This window comes from Notothenia rossii (genome assembly GCF_949606895.1).
Source record: "Notothenia rossii genome assembly, chromosome: 4".
NCBI classification, from domain to species: Eukaryota; Metazoa; Chordata; class Actinopteri; order Perciformes; family Nototheniidae; genus Notothenia; species Notothenia rossii.
Genome location: NC_136902.1, coordinates 24,418,171 through 24,439,977, shown reverse-complemented (window position 1 = coordinate 24,439,977; position 21,807 = coordinate 24,418,171). Strand labels below are relative to the sequence as shown.

Here is a 21,807-nt window from a genome sequence, read left to right as displayed (position 1 = left end):
GCCTCTTCTCCTCCCCCTGTCTCTCAGTCCCACATCAGTGAACAGTACACAGCCAATTAACGTTAGCACATGCATGATTTAGCTTCCCCCCTCTCTCAAACTGAGCTCGTACATTCAACTTCTCTTCACACAGATGGCCCCCCTACGCCAAAGTATTGACCACTTCGATCCACGGTGTGAATTAAAGTGCTGGTCAGGTCCAAGTCCAGCTCATCAGAGGGGAGCTGCTCTCTTTGTATCTTTGCAGACTATAGGCCTCCACTCAAGCCCAAGGATTTTGTTTGAATTATTTAAACCTTCTTCCCCCTAATTCATTTTTCAATGGCTCCAAAATTCCTGCAGCCTGGAGAAACTCCCTCCTCCGCTCAAACAAAATTAGTTTTGAGCGTTCAATGAAAAGTTTTGGCTCGTCAGTTTTTGTAAAAGTGGAGGATTGCTTCCTACATTAACCCTGTGATGAGTTCAAATGCAGACATTTGAGCTTTTTATTAAAAAAAATCTTGTAAAGGGCAAGCTTCAGTGATCAACTGTAATTACATACTTTGCCCATCTGAGCATTTCCTTCGATTCAGCACAAACAAGGCGTTGACAAATTGTTGTTTTTCAGAACGGCCCTGCTGAAGTGGCCGTGGCAACTGTGCTTCCCAACCAAAGCAGAAGCAGTGGTGAAACATACCAATGCTTCCTCAGAGTGTGTGTGTGTGTGTGTGTGTGTGTGTGTGTGTGTGTGTGTGTGTGTGTGTGTGTGTGTGTGTGTGTGTGTGTGTGTGTGTGTGTGTGTGAAGCAGGGCCTAATAAAGCAGAACAGATGCGTGAACAGGTTTGCATCTGAAGGAGTGTACCTACATATACTTATTATTCATTACTCTCTGTACCACATTATTACTTGGCAGAATCAATATCGGAAGAGCTGCAGAAAACACAGAAAGTGGCATTAGGCATTCAGATGGAGCTACAAATTGCTTTCAAGTTCAGACATGTTTTATGTGTGTGAGTGTAGGCCTATGTGTGTGTATGATAAAACATCAGAACAGGTGAATGCGTCTGTGTGGGCAGCCAAACACGTGAGAAGTAACGGCTGAGGCCGTATTTGTAAGCTTGCCAAAAACAGGCTTGTATTTTCATTGCGTGTCGCACCGTAATTCAAACTGAGTTTTCCGGCCTTACATTGTTCGGGAAATACTTACTTTTCCAGGGTCATCTTTGGAGCGAGGCACTTTGAGAAAACACTTGTTCAAGGACAGGTTGTGTCGTATAGAATTCTGCAGGGAGAGACAGGCAGAGAGAGAGAGAGAGAGAGAGAGAGAGAGAGAGAGAGAGAGGAATGGGAAGAAAAGTTCATTTATTATCACCTGACTCTTATCCCTATGAGTCCCTGGCACAGAATGCCTCTAATATTTGAGTTGCGGTCTCTGTCTTTTTAAATCGTGACTGCCCTGTTCAATGGACTGCATTTATATAGAGATTTTCTACTCTATGGAACCATTCAAAATGCTTGACAACATAATCCAACATGACTAGCATACAAATTAATTAGCAAATTTGGAGTTTAGCATTTTCAACATGAAGGCTGCAGGGGCCAAAAGCACTGGTCTTTTGATTATTTGACAAACACTCTACGCTCAAGCTGAGGCCCATTTAGGAGGTGGAGAAAATCAATATCATCCCAGAAACCTAGACACATTATTTGTCTCCATTGCCTCTGCTCCATCTGCTGAAGCCGATGTTAGCTACAGGTCAGAACAAGTGTGGCTCTGGACCTCTGTCTGAGCCAGTAGAGCAGTCTTTGACCTTCTACTGTTCACCATGTAGAGTGAGAAGTGAGCTGTTATTCAGCAAAAGTAGACGGATGTATTGGTTCAAACTAAAGCATGTCAGTTTAGTCATACACACTGACATTTGAAACAGGTGTTTAAAACGCATTCAATGGGGAGAGAATGGAAAGAGAGGGAGGATGGGGCAACAGGAGCTGTGAGGAGGGGTAAGATGAAAATGTGAAGGGGGCTTGTTAGACCTCGAGCAGGGTGTTTTATTGGGCTTTATGGAAACTCAACTATTTTTTAAGCATATACCCAATTCATAGTGTTTGCAATAATAAAGGGAAACGGACATTCCCTCCTAGTATCAGCTCTGATTATTTGTGCATGTGCTGTGAACATGTGAATAGAGGTATATATAACAGAGAGAGAGAGAGAGAGAGAGAGAGAGAGAGAGAGTGAGAGAGAGAGAGAGAGAGAGAGAGAGAGAGACAGACAGACAGACAGACAGAGAGAGACAGAGACAGAGAGAGAGACAGAGACAGAGACAGAGAGACAGAGACAGAGAGGCAGGCTAACCTGACATGAACCTATTCTCCCTCCAGGCTCTCTGTTCTCCACTCATCTGCTGCTAATTAATACCACTGGGGAGGAGGAGGGTAGAAGGCAGAGGGGTGGGAGGTATTTCTCTGCTCTTTCTCCCGAGTGCTCACTGCTCAGCATCAGCTTTGTTTCTCCTACAATAACCACGTTCTCTCTGTCTGTAGCAAACCACAACAGCCAGGTCCTCCTCTGCCTTGCCTTTCTCCTCCTGGAAAAAAGCTCCAGCAGGTTTATGTGCTGTTCCTCTTAGCAGGTCAATGGCTGAATATAACCGTCAGTCCAGGAAAGTGACGGTCAGGTGATGGAAAAAGGCAAGGAGGAACGCCAACATCTCGGTATACAAAGGCAACCGTCTCTTCTAGAAATCTTCCTACAAGAAGTGGCGTTGTGTCATTAACAGTGAGTCTGATCATTACTTCAATTACATTTGTATCAAAATCACAAAGGCTTAAAAATAATAAAGTGTATCTGTTAAATTCCATTTAGATGTAAAGGTACCATGTCATGCTTTTCCGGTTATTACCCGTCCCCTTGTGTGTTATGAAGGTTTTAATGCATGTAAACGGTCTGCAGAGTCAAAACTCTCAAAGTACACCCTGTAGCGAGTAAAACTAACACAGAAAATACCTCCCCAAAACGCCTCGTTGGAGATTTCTCATTTACTTTCTGGGTATCGCTACGTGGGGATACCCAGTAGCCACGCCTAGAGCTATGGCCGCACCCTCTGCCAGCCTTTCACGAAACAAAGCTTCCCAAACCTTTCAGCGATTCATGCCGGATATGTACAGCGTAGGGCACTGAAGAACGAGGCTGTTCCTACTTTGTTTGGACCAGCGGGAGATTCGGGTACACAACCTATAAGTATTCATTGTTGTTTGTGTATTTATAATTTTTAAAACAAACAAGGTATCTACTGTACCATGACTGTTTAAATGGATAAACGTTTTTCGGGCTACTACGTCTTTATTAGGTCTTTACTACGTTGGGATCGCGGAGAAATGTTCTCCGCAGACCCATTCTCACAGCGCTATAAACCTTTTTCTTACTCAATATCAAGCCACACTTATTGGTTTTTACTTCGGCTGTGAGTGTTTGTGTGGTTATGAGTTTCGCTTGTTCTCCTGTATTGCCGAGACGCCGACACGGAAAGCCTGTCTGCTTCTGCAGCAGCTCACACAGCTGCGAGGAGCTGCGAGCAGCAACGAGCCTGTCAGCTTCGTGACCAATCAGAGCACACTGGGCTCACAGGGAGGGGGGGCAGGAGCTCCAACAAGCCGTTTAGGAAGGAGTGAATACCGGTGAATACACATACTTTACAGAGATGCTGTATGAGAAACCAATGTGAGTTAGGAAAATTGCACAGAATAAATCTATTTTAGGAGACCTCAACAATGGAATTATGATCAGTAGAAATGGCCATGACATGGGACCTTTAAGATACTTTCTATTTATACTATGATCATTTACCTTAATACAAAAGTGTATCATCTTAATATCAGTCCTAAGCCTGCTTTTTGTAGATACTATATACACAAGACTGAGTGCCTTCTTTCCTACATGTTATGGAAACAGTAATAACCCCTCACTGAATGGGAATAGACATCATCAATACATGCACTGATTAGCAGCACTGTGAAGTACGATAATGAGATTCTCTGATGTGTCCTCCTCCCACCCACTCCTCACCCCGCCTGATTAATGAGCTTATTGGGCCGGGCTGGGCCAATGCCCCTCCTGCCCAGTAGCTGAAGGAGGTCGCGGTCACGAGCATTGTGTGTGAGTGTGTCTATGTCAAAACGAAGAAAGGACACTGAAGACTATGGGTCCAAATATGACATACAATATGAACTCTCCTCGTTTCCACGGAGGGAAAATGTGTCAACATTGTCTTAATGGAGTTGTTTTACTTGACACCCCACAAAATCAGCAATAGTTCTGTTTTTCAAATACAACAGGTATTTGTCTAGAAAGCCTTAAGATGCCATATGCAAGTTGTTCGGGAAACCTCTCCCCAAAAACCTTTCCGACATTGGATTAGTGGGGGTCGGTTCCCAACATTTATGCAACTTTCTGAAGCCAAGAGTTTACACACAGACACAGATTGGCCAGCTGTGTAAATGTGAGATGAGTCAGGGTTTGGACTTCTCCAGTGTCTCTTTTTTATTTGAACAATCAAAATAAATAGTAGCGTTATGTCTTGCAGAAGTGACAATCTTAAAATGTGTATCTGTCCCCCCCCCAAAACTCCCTCCTCTGCGTGGCAGCCGGCTTTTTTTACTTTGCTTTCTGGTATGTCAAACCAACCATAAAATACTTGATTTACAACTCCTACTGTGCCTGGCTTGTTCTTACCCAAATATTTTTATTTTATGGAAGGCCAAAATAAATGTAAAGTACCCTAATGTACTGTACGCACAGTGTGTGTACGCTATAGTCGCTGCTGCTGCTGCTGCTTAACGTAGGGTGCAGGTTCCTGGAGTTAAAGAGGTTAGTTATATAAAAGACGGGGTTGTTAATTAAGCATGGATGACTTTTTGAATAAATGCAATGTGATATACACTGTAATGTGATGTGTGACTAAAAGTCAGGTTTTGGAAACATGCTGTCGGGTGGAAGGCGTGTGAAACTGTGTGTGTATGTCTCAGTCAGGAAAAGTGATCAAATAAAGAAAAATGACGTTAATGTTTGACGGTTGACAAAAACAGTTGACCAGTTTTAAAGACGTGTGTGTGTGTGTGTGTGTGTGTGTGTGTGTGTGTGTGTGTGTGTGTGTGTGTGTGTGTGTGTGTGTGTGTGTGTATATGCCATGGAAACAGGTCACACAGAGAAGACTGCAGCTACATAAGGTAGGTTTGGAAGATTGGTGTCAGGGCCGCTGAGTTAAATACGAAAAGGGGCAACGCGAGGCGGCTTTTCCTCTAAACTCCTCAAAGTTTCACGAGTGAGGCAACAACCCTTGTTCCACTTTTACAGAACAATGCTGACGACACTGACATGGTTGGTCGGTAAAGAGCTGAAATGGGTGAGTACATTCGGGTGCCTTGGTCTCCAGGAGTAACAGTCCTATTTATTTCCCGCAGTGACAATTCAAGGTGACTCATAGTTTAAGAAGTACATCGCTCCAGACATATCTGATGTTTTTATCTACTGCAACTTTATTCATTTAGCTTTTTTATTGCACTAGTATACTACCTAATGTGTTCTAGCAATCTTTAACAGAAATCTTGAGGGTCTCTGTATTTAAAACGTGAGATATAACCCTTCATGTATGTGCTTGTGTAAATCTCTGCTCAACTGTCTGCAGGGAAGCTAAGGTCAGAGAGCATTAGCTTTGCTAGCCATGAAATTAACCTGTTGAGGGCCTATATGGAGCTCTATGTGAACACACAGCTGAACACCCACGCAGCAGTATTCAGGAGCTTCCCATGCCCTTCAGGATGAATGCATTGTGGTGTCATAAAGATAGTCCTTGTGCGCCCACAGACAGAATTAGAGATGCAGAAACAGAGAGGAAAAGAGAATATAGCAAGAGAGGAGAGAGATGGAGGATATTTTATTAACTTTCAGCTGAACCCATACAGTGCATAAAGAGAGGGTAATATGTGGGTAAGTTTGAAGGGAAGGCAGAGGAGAAGGAGCTGGGAGGTAGGAGGGGGGTGAAAGAGGCACAAAGAAGTAAAGAGCTGGAGTCGGCTGGGAGTGGGGGTACGGGCGCATACGGACAGGTGTCTTAGATGTGAAAGTCTCCTGGGTTCTGAGCATCATTGAGATGCCTTATTATATCCTGATGGTGACGGTGTGACAGACGCTCTGTGAGAATGCAGCGTTGAATACAAGTCACTACTTCAAACCCTATCTAATACATATTCATTTCATTTGATGGACCATTCCCCCGCCCTCTTCACTCCCTCACTGAAGTACTTCAACACAACACAACTATAGGATAGAGTGTGTGCATGTGTGTGTGCATGTGTGTGTGTGTGTGTGTGTGTGTGTGTGTGTGAGACTGTGAGCATTTCAGTTTTGCATGCACCTGCGCCAAACTACAGTATGTGTAGCCAGGTGAGTGCACCTCTTCATGGGCCTGTGAGCAGTTATACAGACACCTGTTTATCTGTGTGAATATTTGTGTGCATAGTATCAGTACACACTTACAGTGATTTTTTGCAGGTAAAGAGTGAATGTTTGTGTGTGTGTGTGTGTGTGTGTGTGTGTGTGTGTGTGTGTGTGTGTGTGTGTGTGTGTGTGTGTGTGTGTGTGTGTGTGTGTGTGTGTGTGTGTGTGAATGCCACAAATAAATCTCAGACAAGGTGGAAGTAGGGTTGCTGTGGTCTCTGGAGATAAAGACAGGTAAAAGCTCCAAAACAATGGGTGTTTATTTAAATTCAGTATATAATTCCAAACAGCAGGTTCTGCTACAGCAATATGTGTCTTAAATAAACTAAACCATTGCACAGCAGTCATGTGTTGTGCATTACAACAGGCCTGGGTCTGTCTGCTTTAGGTATCGCATCGGGCCACGTCATGAACACATGCATTTCCACTGCTTCCTCACAATGGTCTGACCGGCGAGCAGGGCTGACCGCAGCCAACTCTGAACGGTCAACTCCCATTCAAACAGGCTGCATCGTGTGCAGATCAACACGTGTCTGTAAGGGCGCCTAGAAAAGAGTTGTGCTTTAAAAATCTTGTTTTGTCCGATATCAGCTTTTACATGACATGTACTGACTGCTATCGAAGCTGTGCAACTCACTGCTGATGAAAACTGAACATTTACTGCTGCGGCTTCACGTTAAAAAAGTTATGGCTGCAATATTTTGTTTCAGCATCGACTATTAACTCTATGACATTCTAATTTTCCATGATTGATGCAGTGTTTATCACAAAGTTAACAAAGCTTTGTTTACAATGCAAAGTAGAAGCAGAAGCAGTGAGCTGTTGAATGAAGAGCTGCATGCGACAGGCTTTTCTGAAAAGACCAGCGCACCCCCAACACGTCATTAAGGTAAAGACCCTATTTCAGCTTGCAGGGCTGTGCAGCGTGGCTTTGGTGGTCGCAGTTCAGGAAGACTATTCCCACCGCTCTCAAGTCATTTCCTGTCATGAGCATTCACACCATAAGCTGGTCTCAGACTTTCATTTAAATAGTTATCAGAGGCATGAGAAGGTAAAACTATCCCACCTTTAACAATTAAAAAGCAAAGAATATTGAAAATAACTATCATGCTCCATATTTTTTTACATATTTTGACATTACTTTATCCTCTCTTTTCATCAGTTGTTGCTCTTTCTACAACAAATGTAGAAAGACAAACGCTTTCAGCTGTTATTTTAATATAGCGTTTCAGAAATAAAAACAGACACCAAACTAGCTTGCAGAGCAGAGAGAGGTCATGCTGGCACACTTTCTGTGGCTGGTTGTGTCGAGCAGAGCGATGTGGCGAAGTGACAGCTTTTGTCAGCGGCTTTCCGGGAGAGGAGGCGAGTGAGCAGAGAAAGAGGAAGGAGGGGAAGGAGGACGGAGGGCCCTGGTTACCCTTTGCATCCAATAATGTTTGACAGCCTCCTTTTTTCTATTCTTGTTCATTTTTGATTAATTGAAGAACATGCTACAGTAATCGACTCTTTTCATTCTGAAAAATCTGTAAATATGAACTAAGGTTGAGTTTTGAGGGTTAGAACCCCATCAGAAAAGTAACGAGGGTGCGTCCTTCACAAAGCTTAGCAGGTGTTTGTGGTGACGCACAGAGGATGATACTTAGAGCCATTTTCTTTTGGTTCAGTGTATACAGTGATAACTAGCACATCAAACTCAAATTGTTAGTGCGGAGGCATGTCGTTTCAACATCCAAAGTGTGCTTTCAGATCACGCCACAGTAGTGTGGATGCACGGCAGTCATAGAGAAAGAGTTGAATAGCTACAAACAAAACAAATCACAGACAAAATAAGTTTTGATTCAGACTCGGTCTTATACTTCAGTGAACATCGACTGATGATACCAGTGTCCATTTATCCGACTGCCCTTTCTCAAAAAGCAAATCAAAACACTTGAGCCAGGCTTCAGACTTTGTCAAACATCAACGGTATCCTCTTTAGTTCCATGAAACTCTATTTAGGAGCTGACAAAAGACAGGCGAACCCAGAGAATAACAAATAAGCTCATTCTGTGGTATAATTGTTGCATTCCTGAGTGCGACGGAAAGCAGCCTTAAGCCTATTATTAGCCATATGGAGAGCTACAGGCCTGGCTGGTTAGAGGGAAATGCGCTGCTGGATAGGTGCCAAATCCTCGAGGAGATAGCAAAAGAAATTCCTCGCTTTTAATTAAGAATTTAATACTGAGACTGCTATTAGTGATTAGTATGTAATTAAAAGCTTTAGCAGCGTTACACACACACACACACACAAGCTAATAGATGAATGTACGTGTGCTGTGTGTGTATAAACATGTGCGTGTGTGTATGGGGGGGGGGGAGCATATAAATGAAACTCTGCTGATAATCGCAATTTGTTCTTTGAACAATAGCAACAGTTTGTATTAAAAATACAGGTGAAGAAATGTGCCCCTGGTACATATTGCTCCTTTCGGAAATGTCATTACATTGTTTCACAGTTTGGTTTTTACTTCCAGCAGAATGGGGAATAATACTAAATGTGTTGTTTAAGCCTTGGTATGAAGACAGTTATACATCTAGACATTAGTCTTGTATGCTAATGATGAGATATTATATGATAAAAAAATGATTTAAAAAAATAGTTTCATAAGATTTGTATTTTGAAGAATCCATCTCAATATGTCTTTATGCTACCTCGTAACAAAACTGCAATTTTTGCAAGTATGCCTAACTGTGAAATACTGTTGAGAAAATCTGTGTATTTTCTTTCTTCTACAATTTTTTTTTAATGTCCTTTAATCGTGTGTTGGTTTAAACACTTCACACATTTTCTTTTGTTACTATCAGATTCCAACATGTCTGACCCATGTGTCAAGAGGTAGACTTTGACACAAACATCTGGACAGCAGATTGGTCTGACGTAACATGTAAACTGGGAGCACTGGGGTACATGTAACAGTTGTGTATGTCTGTTACCTAGTGACGAGGGGGTCAAACAGGGTCAGAGGTGAAACTCAATAAAACAAACACACCACTGACGTATTCTCCTTTACCCAAAATGACTCAGGGAAACGCAGGCACATGTAAGCAGCTGCACACACATACAGACCATGTTGTGCACAGAGCCACACATGTTCCCAACACTAAGTACTGCAGATGTACAGACAAACACTGCCTACACATTGTCACTAAGCTGATTCACATCAAGCACAATGCTGCAGTGATTTCAGTTCTGCTCTGAGGAAACAAGCTCAGCAGTCTCAGTGCAGCTACTCCCAACAGCCTTTCTCCACATATGCAAGTACACTTGACACAGCGCACCGATCTCTGCTGAGCTCATTCGCATATCTCCCACAGAGCACGCAGGAGAGGATGGGAGCCAGAATAATGGCCCAGTGCTGATTCATATCAGGTGATTGTCTGTGACATGTGGTGTTCAGCCAAAGGCCAAAGGCCATGGCGGTAGCGCTGCCCTTTACAGCGCCACATTAGGCCAGGCTAATTCGCAGGCAATTAGCCTGGCTGCATGGGAGCTAGCCTGAGGCGACGGGGGGTCGCAGGAGAGCAGTTTAGTCAGCACAGACTGCATAACGCCATGTTGAGAAGATACAGGTCTAGAGACTGCATTTCTCAAGCGGTAAATAATGGCAAGACCTTCACATTTCAATAATAATAATATAATGGTAAGGTGAGCTTTAAAAACAACATTTCCCATCATTATATTCAGCCTGAATAGAATAGAGCAGCATAGAATACAGATACAGTTGTGTTGATCTACTTTTTCTTTCATAAAAAAAAAATCATTAATTTGTCTACAAAATGTCAAACAAATAATATGTTTTAAAGTAACATTTTGTAAATAGAAAGATAATTAAGGCAAAACACAAGACCTTAATCACAAATATTGTAGGACGTGATCAAGGAGTTTCTGAATGCAATTCAGAAAATCTCAAAACCCCAATTTAATCTCAAACAAATTGACACAAAACAAACAAAGACAGAAAGCTTTGGCCTCGCTCTGCTTTTCCCTATGAGTTGGGGTACAGGTGGACCCTAAAGTGGAGGGACACGAGGGTGTGAAGGGCTGCGGAGGGCATGGGAAAGTAGAGCGGAGCACAGTGTAGGACAGAGTCAGAGAGAGAGGTAAAGATAATGCTGTTCCAGTGATGACAAATAACGGGGCAATGACGCAGCCTCGTGCAAAGCTGTTAGCATTCTACTCCAGTACACTGTATCTACATTTGTTTTCCTTGAAAAGAAAGCAAAGCCAGATGCATTTAAGGGACCTAAAGATGTTCCAAAAACAGAATTGCCCTTATGCATTTGTGTGCGTTTTAATTTGATGTTCTTTTTTTGTTTTTGCTTTCTTAACCTCCTCCACCGCTCTGGAGGAAGGTTCCCATTATAACTCTTAAGATGAAAAGAGCTTTCCATATTCATTTTCAGCTAAGACACAAACATCTCATGACCTTGGAAAGTGTGAGTGTGTGTCTGTGGGTAGAACGCTTCACCATGCAACATGTACAACAAGCATGTGCTGTTCAACCAGCGTACGTTATCGTGTGATTTCTAAGGATGGATGCTAGTGTGTGTGTGTGTGTGTGTGTGTGTGTGTGTGTGTGTGTGTGTGTGTGTGTGTGTGTCCTGGTTTCAACTCCGCCGTTCCTGTGCTCTCACATTATCATACAGAGCAGACGGCGTGCGTGTGCTGGGTAGTAAAACTCTCCTCTGCTCTCTGACAGTCTCCTCTCTCTTCTCCGCCGCCCCCCCCCCCATCTCCTCTCCTGCTGAGCTCCTCGCATGTAATCTGCAGACTGCACACGTTCACTGCCTACCTGAGTGGGAGTCTTTCTGTGTGTGTGTACGAGCTGGTGTGGGCACGCATGTGTGCACAGAGGGTGAAGGAGAAGGCAGGAGCGACGGACCAGGTATGAGGCGTTTCCTGAAAGCTCGAGTGTTCTCCTCGAGTCGGCACATTCAGAGAAAACTAATTTCAACGTGTGTACTATGTCTGCCGAACGTGGCAGCCAGACAATCTTTGAGTCTGTGTCACTGTGTGCAGCTGACAGCAATCACCTGAACTGGAATGACTTATGTAACTTTCCCTGTGACGGTGGGCCACGGCTGGTATAAAACAAGCCCCCTGTTCAGAATCGGGTCATCCAGGAAGCACAAGTGTAGAGCCTTCTCTCAAACACTTACACAGAAATGGGACCTGTGCTGTACTGCTTGATTTGTTACTCAACATGCTTCTAAAATGTCAGCTCTAGCACAGGTAAGTGGTTGTGAAAAGGTTTCTGTTGAAACAGAGTCTCAAAGTGCTGTGCTTTGAAAAACATTCTGTAAAATACTGACAAGAACATTATCGTGCTTTGTGTAAATGGCCCTAACCTGTTAGGAAAGAAACACAACTTTGGGTTATGTATCCTTCAACAAACTCCCTGCACCGATAGCATGGAAAAATGCCAGAACATGTGAAAAATATAACCACAGCAGCATCAGAACAGTGCTTTAATGATCCTACTTGAATGCAGCCACACACACAAATCAATGGATCTAGACTGAGGTGTAATTATGGGATACTAAAACATCCTGGTATCCAAATACAGCCGACGGGAGAAGGCAGGCATGAGCTGCAGCGAGAGAGACCCTGAATGGTCTTAATAACCCCTATCCTCTCTCTGCAAACAGAAAATGAATTGATTGAATCCTACATGCAGGTAAGAAGCTCTGCCAGCACAACATGGCGTCTATCATAACCTTTTTGTCTCTGTTTCTGGCATGCATCCCTGCTCAGGGAATGGTGTGTGGAAGATTATAGACGGGGAACAAACACAGGTTGGTGAAAGGGAAAGAAGAAGAGAGAAGAGGAGTGACTAAGATAGAGGAAGAGGGTTGGTGGAGTGCACATGCTTGGGAGATGAAGATAGAAAGTGAAAGAGAGAGAAATAATGAGTAGAAGACAAATGTCCCCGCTCTCAGAGAGATGAATAGGTTGATAGTTTGCAGACAGCCTTTTCCAATGTGTCAGTGGAAGGACTATATCCATTCGCTTCTTCACTAATAAGGTAGAGAATCCCCAAGACACAACCTAGGGATCTATTCATTCGTCTCCAATAACACAGCCACCTCTCTGCTCATATTAGGCAGGATTTGCATAGCTGCATTTACATAAGGATTTAATAATGTCATCTGAATGAGACCAAACGCATCTGTCAATCACTCCTGGTTCAGTAAAAGGTTTCTGTGCTCTTAGCGCTGTGTCAGATTTGTGAAGTTTGAGCACTAGCAATAGATTTGAGGTTTAAAAGCATTTGATCGGTTGAGGAACATATCCGCTTGTTGAATCCAAATCCAGGTTTAGCTCCCAACATTTGTAGGTTATAAATAACTTAAAATGTAGATCATTTTTTGTTGGGAGGGAATGTTTGAGCAAAATTGTTGCCCACTTATCCTTTCAACAGTTCCTGACTCAAAAATGGAAGGTCCTCATTCGGAGCTACTACGTTGAGTTAATGGAATTATTAATATGACATTGGCAGTGAGGTGATTCTCCCAATCCATGGTTTGGTTCAGACCTCTGCTTCTTTGTTTTTGGGTTGGGTAGTGGTAGGGGTTTCGCGACACAAGACCACAGTCATTAATTCCCCTGAACAAAACATTTGTTTATTGTTTATTTTCAGAATTGTTATCCCCCCCCAGACGTAACAATGAAATTATTATAAAAAATAAGTCATTCAAAGGCTTATTTTGTATGTGATTACCAGTTTAAAGCATAAACCTTGAAATAAGCTACTTACTACTGGCGCAATTATTAAGACATGGAGTGCACTCTGATCCATTTGGACTCATCAGGTATGTTGACACACAGAAATGAACCCAGCTATAAATCTTAATCCTAAAAATCCAAAATGTATATTACAAAGTGTATGTTTTGTGTCTGCCCTTACCTTCCAGCCGCTTCCTGCTTCTTTGTAGTAGGGGAAGTTGTCACAGATCCACTGGTAGATCTCGCTGAGGGTCATCCGTTTGCGTGGTGAGCCGTTGATTGCGAAGGTGATCAGACTGGCGTAGCTGTAGGGCGGTTTACCGTCTCTGTGCTGAGCAGCCTCCTCCTGGTCCAGCGTGGTTCCCGGGTCCAGATGCACAATTTTCTTTCCAGGTCCGTGCCCGTGATGGTGGCCGTGGTGATGGTGTCCATGGTGGTGGCCTTGGTGGTGTCCAGCGTCTGCCTTCTGGATGGCTGCCCTCATGCTGAGCTGGGGGAGCCAGTCCATGGAGGTCAGGCTGCTCTCCAGCTCAGAGGTCATGGTGCTTGTAGGTCTAGGGGTCCAAAGGGAAGGGGTGGAGGCTCAGCGACGTGGCGTGTGGAGGATCTCCTGCAGGCTCACTGAATGGGTTCTGTGCAGCAACCGTGGCTCAAGTCTGGAAGAGCAGGAGGTTTGTTTACTACCTCTATTCATCTCCTTTAGCCAGAGCAGAAAGCACACTTGGCAGAGACACACAGATGTTAACTTGCACATTCTTTTACACATACAGTGAAGCTTTGTATAATGGAAAACTAAACATTGTGGCATGTTCATCACTTGGTCTTTAACACTGCACATTAAACTGATCTGCAAGGTGATCTATGGATAAGAAACAAACTTGAATCAAAAAGTGGTTTTCCATTAATAACAATGAAAAGCAAAGCATCGTGGGGGAGTAGGTATGAGTTAAGTGTCTTACTCTTCCCATTCCTTTCCATCTTTCTTTGGGCCAAAGCATCTGGGGAAGTCACCGAAGTGAAAGGTGGAGTCCTTCCCTCGTGCATGTTCACAAGTTCTTCATTTAGCCACTGCAATGGCTGCTGCTGCAACGCACAAACACAAAACCACACAAGACGGTGAGCTTGCACTGCCAGACAGCCTTCATAAGATATTAATATCGCACAAGCGCTCAACTGGCCTCGGCATCTGTCCAACCCGATTAAAACTCTCCTCTCTTTCTCGGTCTGTGTTCTGTCTATCTGGATTGCCTCTCACTCTCGTTCTCTCCAAAGTGGAAATGGCAATTGGATCTGCAGAGTGACTAAAAGCTGGGGAATTGTTTTCACAAGTGCCTGCCAAATGGGGGGGAACAGCTAAGGAGGAATTCCAGCCCTCTAGAGGAGCCGAAAGCTCGTCCCCTTTCCCTCTCTGTGTAACCCCCCAACACACGTCTTCCCATTCTCTGACTCTCGACGTGCTTCACTCTCCTGTCAAGTGCATGCCCACCCACCCTACTCCCCCTGCGTCTCAGATCCTGTTCAGACAGACACAAACAATGAAAAAAAAACTCAAGAAGCCCCAAGTTTTTAATTTGGTAGCTATTTTTAGAGCGGCGCGGAACTTGAAAAATGAGTCTTCTGCAAGTAGAGAAGGAACGTTTTGTGTTTTTTCTTCAAGCATGATGATTCAGAAAAAAATAAAAAACTAAGACGAGAGAAAAATTACTCACCCATTGTTCTGTACTCAAGTCAGTCACAGAATATTCGTAGCTTTGTCACTACTGGACTGAGAATGTCATGTAACTGTTACTCATCATGGAGTGAAGATGTTGCTTTCACTCCATGATTAACAAAGAAAATTGCCTCGTTAGAGCTTTGTGTTTTTGGAAGATAATCGCTCTGCATTCTGGGAAATGCAGGTGAACCTACAGGGTTTACGAACGAGATAGGAGTGGGCAAATGCCAGTGAACACTTAGCAGAGGCTGGATGGATGGATTCAGCCTAAGGATAGAGAAATCTTCATCTAAACCTTTGTCTGCCATCCCATGCACTAACCTTCCCATGTCCTTGAACAACAAAGAGCCCACGCATTTTCCATTCAGGCTCACTGTATATAATCAAGGTGGGAGAACTTCAATGAGCCTGCCTACCAAGAGCAACACAAACCACTCTCTCTTTCCACCAATCCCCCGGGGAGCCCAATACGCCCGGATGAGGAAGGGAAATACTCAGCAGCTCCTGTAAAAACCTCGCTTAATTACAAGCAGAAAAAACAAATGTTTAGCAGCAGACTCATCAAGCCAAACAAACCAGGCAGTGGGACTATGTGAAGGAAACCGAGCAGAGATATGCCCGATGAGGACTCATGCACAACACCCCCCCCCCCCCCCATCTCCTCCTCAAGGCCCTGCCACTGTGGGAGAAGCCAGAGCCAACCCCCTCTTCCAAATCCCAGGAAGCCATCTTAATTAGTGCACCTTTTTTTTCTCTTTTCGTGTTTTCGCTGTAGGGAAGGTAGCATTGCTAGTTGTAGTGGGTAGGTGGGGATGGGGGTGGTGACACAAGACACAGAACAACACGTACTTATTTTCCCCTCATTAAAAGGAGGCTCAAGCTGCAAATCAGCCTGCCACAAGCCCTGACCTGCTGTGCTGCCGTGGCTGTTGTTGTAGATAAGTTTTGGAGCGTGGGCAGGCTGCACGGCGGCACGGTGTAGCTTCGCACCGCTAGCCGGGTGAGGATGATGAGTAATAGAAGAGAGCGGAGAGGGAAGAGGAGGGGCATGACTTGGCTTCTGGGGAGAGGGGCCCTGCTGAGCGGGTAGACGCAACCAATTACCTAGTCGACTCAGTCAACTGGTCCCACAGTGACTGGGCTCACCTCAGCACTGTGCCTTTTGTCTCTGATATCCGCCGTGTTTCACAGAAGCCTCAGAGGCCCACACGGTATCAGGGGAGGGAAATGATCACCGCAGAGGAGACAGCTTACATCTCTGCTTATCTTAGAGCTATCAGTTTTCAAAATGTACGCATTGTTCTGCAGGCGTAGATGATGAGTATTACATTCTCATCTCAGTTAATTGTTCATGATCATCTAGGAGTACTGAAACAGCAGTATGTATTCAGGAGGAAATTAACCTTTCAGTCGATGTTGGTCTTTTTAGATGTTCACAACATCTGGACTGATAACATTCATACAGTATATTTGAGTAGTAGACTCACTTCTCTTACGCAGCATGAGATGACTATATCCTCCTCAGGTGGAGATTCAAACCTGAAGTGCCTTTTATGTCATATTTTATCCTGTAACTAATGGAAGTCACTTTAAACACTATACTTTTACAATTAAATTATGTTATGAGTAAAACATGTGTCTGTTTTCATACATATGATTAACTGATTGTTGTGAAATAAAACTGAACAGTTTAATTGAGAGTTAATTTCCTGAAAGCTGCAGGGCAGGAGAGAACTCATTGTAATGCAATAATTGCAGGCTCAAACAGACACCAAAATAACAATTCCTGCACATACTCAAAACATCAAAAACGTAACCAACTAGACAGATTTCAAAGAGATGTAGTTGAATAGAAAATAAAGGTAGCGAAGAGGGGATATTCTGGCAACCGATCATACAGGATTAGGAGCGTTTGATTAAATAGTTTGAATGCTTGTCGCATAAATATGCATGGCAACATACATTTTCAGAGATAAACATTTGGCTGACATTAGTAGGTATCAAAAGCGGTTCAAAATTGGGCAAAAAATAACATGTGGCATCACAAATTTCTATTTACAGATTTTTTTTTAAAACTCCTGTTAAAAGTTAACTTTGGTATCTTGAAAGTTGAAAGTTAGTACCTGGCACTTCCATAAAAGACTACAAGCATGAGTATAAAAAGAAGAGCAAGGATTTGGACGATTATGAACAAGAAATCTTTTTCATGCAAAGAATTTTAATACATCACTCTCTGCACTGTGGAAGGAGCTTTCATGACTGGGAACATTGTCCCTTTAAAAGAGTTGAGGGTCTGTATGTGATTGAATGTATTCACCCATTAGACTTTGTAGCTGTGATGCACTCACTCAGCTGTATGCATCACTAACAGCTAACCGTCTCCCGCTGCTAGCAGGCTTTTAGACGGAGAGAGGCTTTACAGTTCTGCATTTTAATAGAGAACTTTGAATGGAGTGACGGGGGATGGGTGAGGGAGGGAGCCAAAAGAAAGAGGCATCAAAATATTTTCAGAGGAAAATGAAGTAATGACAAAATACCCACCCGGAGCGTGCCGAGCAGAGGGGGTTTCTTGGAAGAACTGCCTTGGCAACGGTAATGCTAATGTGTCAAAAGAAAGTCTGTAGGCATACTGAGCGCTGTCATGTCGAAGAGTGTGGGCCTTTCAGACGAAGGGGGAAAGGTCCAAAAAGCGGTATTGAAAGTCTTAATTACTTTCGGCTTCAGAGCCAGAAAGCATACCCCTGAAAAGGTTCAATTATAAGATATCAAGGCAAATCAGCTGCCCTTATGGAGGATGCTTACTCATCTCTCAATGGAGCTGGGTTAAGCAATTATCGCTTGATACTGTAGTGTGTACTTATTCTCAAAGGAGACCTGGAGAGGCATCGATGTAATGCACCGTTTCAAACTGAGATTTAGTGGCCTTACTCCTTAAAGCGAGTGGTCAAGAAAACTAATCCTTGAAAGGAAAAAGTAAGGGGGAAAAAAAAGAGATTCAGAAAGAGGGAGATCATTTATCCCTGACAGTGCAACCCGCTTTAATCAGAGGTTTCTGAATACTGATCGCTGGCCCAAGTCAATCAAGTGCATCTCAAATGAAAACATAACGTGCTGATTAACACAGCTTCTGTCAGGTCTGAAAGAACTTCTGATTGAAAGAAGGAAAGACAAATCCGGAGGTTCCAATTAATTCCTTAAGGCTTAGAATAAAATATTTAACTCGCTAAGCCCACACAGAATAACACCTGAAAACATCTGCCAAGGTAGAGGGAGTTAGCGACCCAGAGGACTTACCACTGCCAAACTAGAAAAAGCTATAACAATTCCAGATTCTGACAACGGCAAAGTTAAAAAGGCATTTTTTGTCATAAATAAAACATAGGCGTGCAGCATTTCGGCAAACTCCCCCAACGATCGGTCCCAAGAGAGAGACGGGATGCTGTTTGTGAACTCATGCTTTGCACAGTAAAGGAGGCTACAGCACTGCGTCACCGCGACTCAAACCACATTCCCACATCCAGCTCTATTCAGCAAGGACTAGTCCTCTTTAAAAATTCATTAATTTACAGCAAAAATAGATTAAAGCGCCCAACCTAAAAAGTTTGGCTTGCGAATAGCATTAATAATGGAAACGAGCATCAAAAACCTAGAGGCCCTGGCTCCAAGGCATGGCTTAGGTTTTGTTGCACTTTATAATGGAGAGTCATTTACATGTTTTAGAAGTATTACAGCTTTTTGATGCTTGTTTATAATAACATTGTTTTACATGCAAATTGGCTCACAATTGTTGCTCATTAAAACATAACCAGGAGAGTGCAACAGCGCTGAGCATGTGTAAGACCGAGGCTTTACATCAGGACGCTTTGCACTGGACTCTTGTTGCTGGCAGCCCCACTGCCGAGTTCAATCCAAACGACAGCCTTTTCAAAGTGATCATCCCCCATTTTATCTTTTACATCTTGCTCTTTCAAATCATAGCAACGCTTTCCTAAAAGAATCAAAGAGGATTTTGACAAGATAAAAGGATTTGCTGCATTTGAATCCAAATTGTGTGTATTTTCCTGGGGACAAGACACAAATTACACTGACTGGGAGCACTCAGAGAACTTAAAGGGTACTTAAAAGGAGAGTAAGAATACTCTATTGCGTTGTCAAAATTGTTCCGCCATCCCAGCCTCAAGATGAAGGAGTTTGCTGTGAGTTTATAGGTAAACCAACAAATAAGAGACAGCTGATTTGGGATAAAGGGTTTTACACCCACACAATAGCAGGGGTCAGGTAATTACTTCTAATATCGGGTCATTCCTATAATCACTTTTTCCTAATGATGATTTAAACAGCTGATAATTGATATGACCCGAGGTAATGAAGATGACCTGTTGACCTAGTGCCATTGTACAGGCCTGATAATTGCAAAGCAAATTAGAGGGCTTTTTCTAGCTGAAGCATACGAGACCTCATCCTCACCTCCTACTGTAGGTTTAGCTACAGCGCTCTGGCGGGAGTGTTCACGACAAACAGAAGAAGACAGAGATGCTCGCAGGCATCAATCCATACAACTGAAGAGAGTGGGTGTTTGCTAAAAGCATAATCTTACTTGACAAGTCCTTAAGTAAACAGATCTTCTTTCCAAGGTTAAACACAGATTCTGTATAATGGAGGAGGTATGAAAAGGTGAGCCTATAGTCGGTCTGTTTGCAAGGATCAACACTGAGGCTAACACAGACTAACATTTTCAGCAGAGCAACTGAAAGCAATTGGTTTGTAAAAAAGCTGTAACATTTCGTTTTTTCTTTAAATGATAAATGGCAACCCTATGACCTCTGGAAAACTGCACAGAAACCAGGAGGCGGCGAACATCTTTCGATTCTATTATGTATTCAAACAGATATCTTCATCTTTTTCGAAAATGTAAAAATATGTATACAGTATATAAACTGTACATTTTGTTGCCATACATCAGCTTGCTTAGTTCAGGGACTTAATTTTTGTTGGGCTGTAAATCCTTCTGGGCAGACAGTGAGAAGACAACATTACTTATGGATTCACACAAAAAGAATATATTACAAGCCATATGAATATGCAGAGAGACAACTCCAAATCTTTACAGCCATGAATGATTCACAGTTCCTTATTTCGTTTGTGAATTTGATTAATTATTTAATATGTTTAGAATTTTTCTAAGAATTTGTAAATTTGATCTCATTGAGCAGCCAGAGCTATTTTTATTTACCAATGTCCCCTGTGATCAATAAGTCAAATGGCCCTTAAAGTACCTGCCAGGTTCCCATAGCACCCTCCCACTGCTGCTGCTTTGCATTGACTGGGATTAGTTGTTTACTTTGAGACACTAATCATTTATTTGTAACCTTAAACGGATATTATCTACCGTTAGTTTGTGGTTCCTCTTTTTTAAAAGATATTTAAATAGCTTAAAATTGTTTTGTAGATCATTCCTAACACGAAGCCAGGCCACTTTTTTTTTTACACTTGAATCACTTAACCATGTAAAAACTCTACTTAAGTAAAAGCAGATATTTTATCAATGTACGTCCAATATTATTCTTTGTGGTGATTTGATTATGTTGTTTAGTCCTAAATACAATCATCTTAAAACACTAGATTTTAGTTTTTTTAATGTACCATTGTTAAACTTTTCAGTAACATAGTAAATGTTATATTGATTATTTGATTTACAAAAACAAAACAATACAAAAAAAAGTAAACACATTGGCTAAGCCATACGTACATGACAACCTTTTGTAGTATTCTTGTGTTGCTTAAGACATTGTAAAAAAAAAGTGTGAAGTGTGAAGTGAATGATCCAGATGTGCAGTGACCAACCTGGAGGCAATCCTCAGTATATGTTTGTGATATAGTCTTCCTCCGGAGGATGGAATTAATAGTGGAAAATGGTACGCTGAGTCTTTCCCAAAGAAACTCAAATGCATGTAGTGTGTCCACAAAAAAAACCTTAATGCAACTTTCCAAAAGTCATTACGACACTTGTTTCTCAGCATTGCATTTGCTGACATTGACGATAATTAAAACGACCTTTCCGATGATAAAACAGAAATCAGTAAAACATTATGAGAGGCCCTTCTCTTCACGTTTCATGCGATTCTGCATAACGTTTTAATGAGGCATTTAGGGGTCTATGAGTGATCTACTGAGAAAGTCTACAATGGCAATCAGCAGTGAGTGTGGCAGCTGTTCGGCAATTAAAAGCCAAATTACCCTCAATCAACACCATTTACAAGCGCAAGTAAATCTCAGAGCAAATAATGATGAGAGAAATCTGTTCAGACAGCTCTCATCTTGATAGGAATTAGAGGCGCATCCAAATCAGGGACAGGGTACTCTCTCAAACGTGTTCTCAGTCTGTCGCTCCCACCAACAGACATACCTCCACTTGTCTGTGTGCTTTTGGAGAGAAAAAATGTATAGTATTGTCTGGCTCTCCCCACTGCAGCATGATGAAAGATAATGACTTCTTTACAGTATAAGATGGGCACCGTTTATGGTTAGGTTGTAGTCTCTTCATGGAAAGAGAATACACCGATCCATTTAAGGCAGCCTATAGAAAATAAATCCATAGTGGGGGGGGGGAATAACTGCTCTCTCAAAAAACTCTACTGGAAAATGGCTCAAAAAAGTGCTTCATGCATTGTTGAAAAAACTATTACTCAAGAATACAAATTATAGTAGCTTCTGTATGGTAAATTATGTACCCAAAATATGTGAAATGTAGTGTTATCTGTATCAAATATAAATCACATGCCTGTAAATAAGGTATGCCCAGTGTATATGATGTATATCTGACTTGGTATTGTAGGTCTCAAGCTTGT

General features: G+C 42.6%; 1 protein-coding gene across 9 annotated transcripts in view; it reads right to left on the bottom strand.

The window, feature by feature from the left end:
• LOC307035106 (forkhead box protein J3-like) overlaps positions 1–21,807 on the bottom strand; it is a 52,957-nt gene that overhangs the window by 25,717 nt on the left and 5,433 nt on the right. For 6 of the 9 annotated variants that reach the window (XM_079674109.1, XM_079674106.1, XM_079674111.1 and 3 more), the window contains exons 2-4: positions 14,205–14,328; positions 13,427–13,901; positions 1,188–1,262 (exon numbers count right to left, since the gene is read on the bottom strand). In XM_079674109.1, the coding sequence (XP_079530235.1) occupies positions 1,188–1,262; positions 13,427–13,786 (435 nt within the window). In that variant the 5' untranslated portion in view covers positions 13,787–13,901; positions 14,205–14,328. The remainder of the gene's footprint in view (positions 1–1,187; positions 1,263–13,426; positions 13,902–14,204; positions 14,329–21,807) is intronic. The other 3 variants (XM_079674112.1, XM_079674115.1, XM_079674108.1) reach the window with 2 other exon arrangements.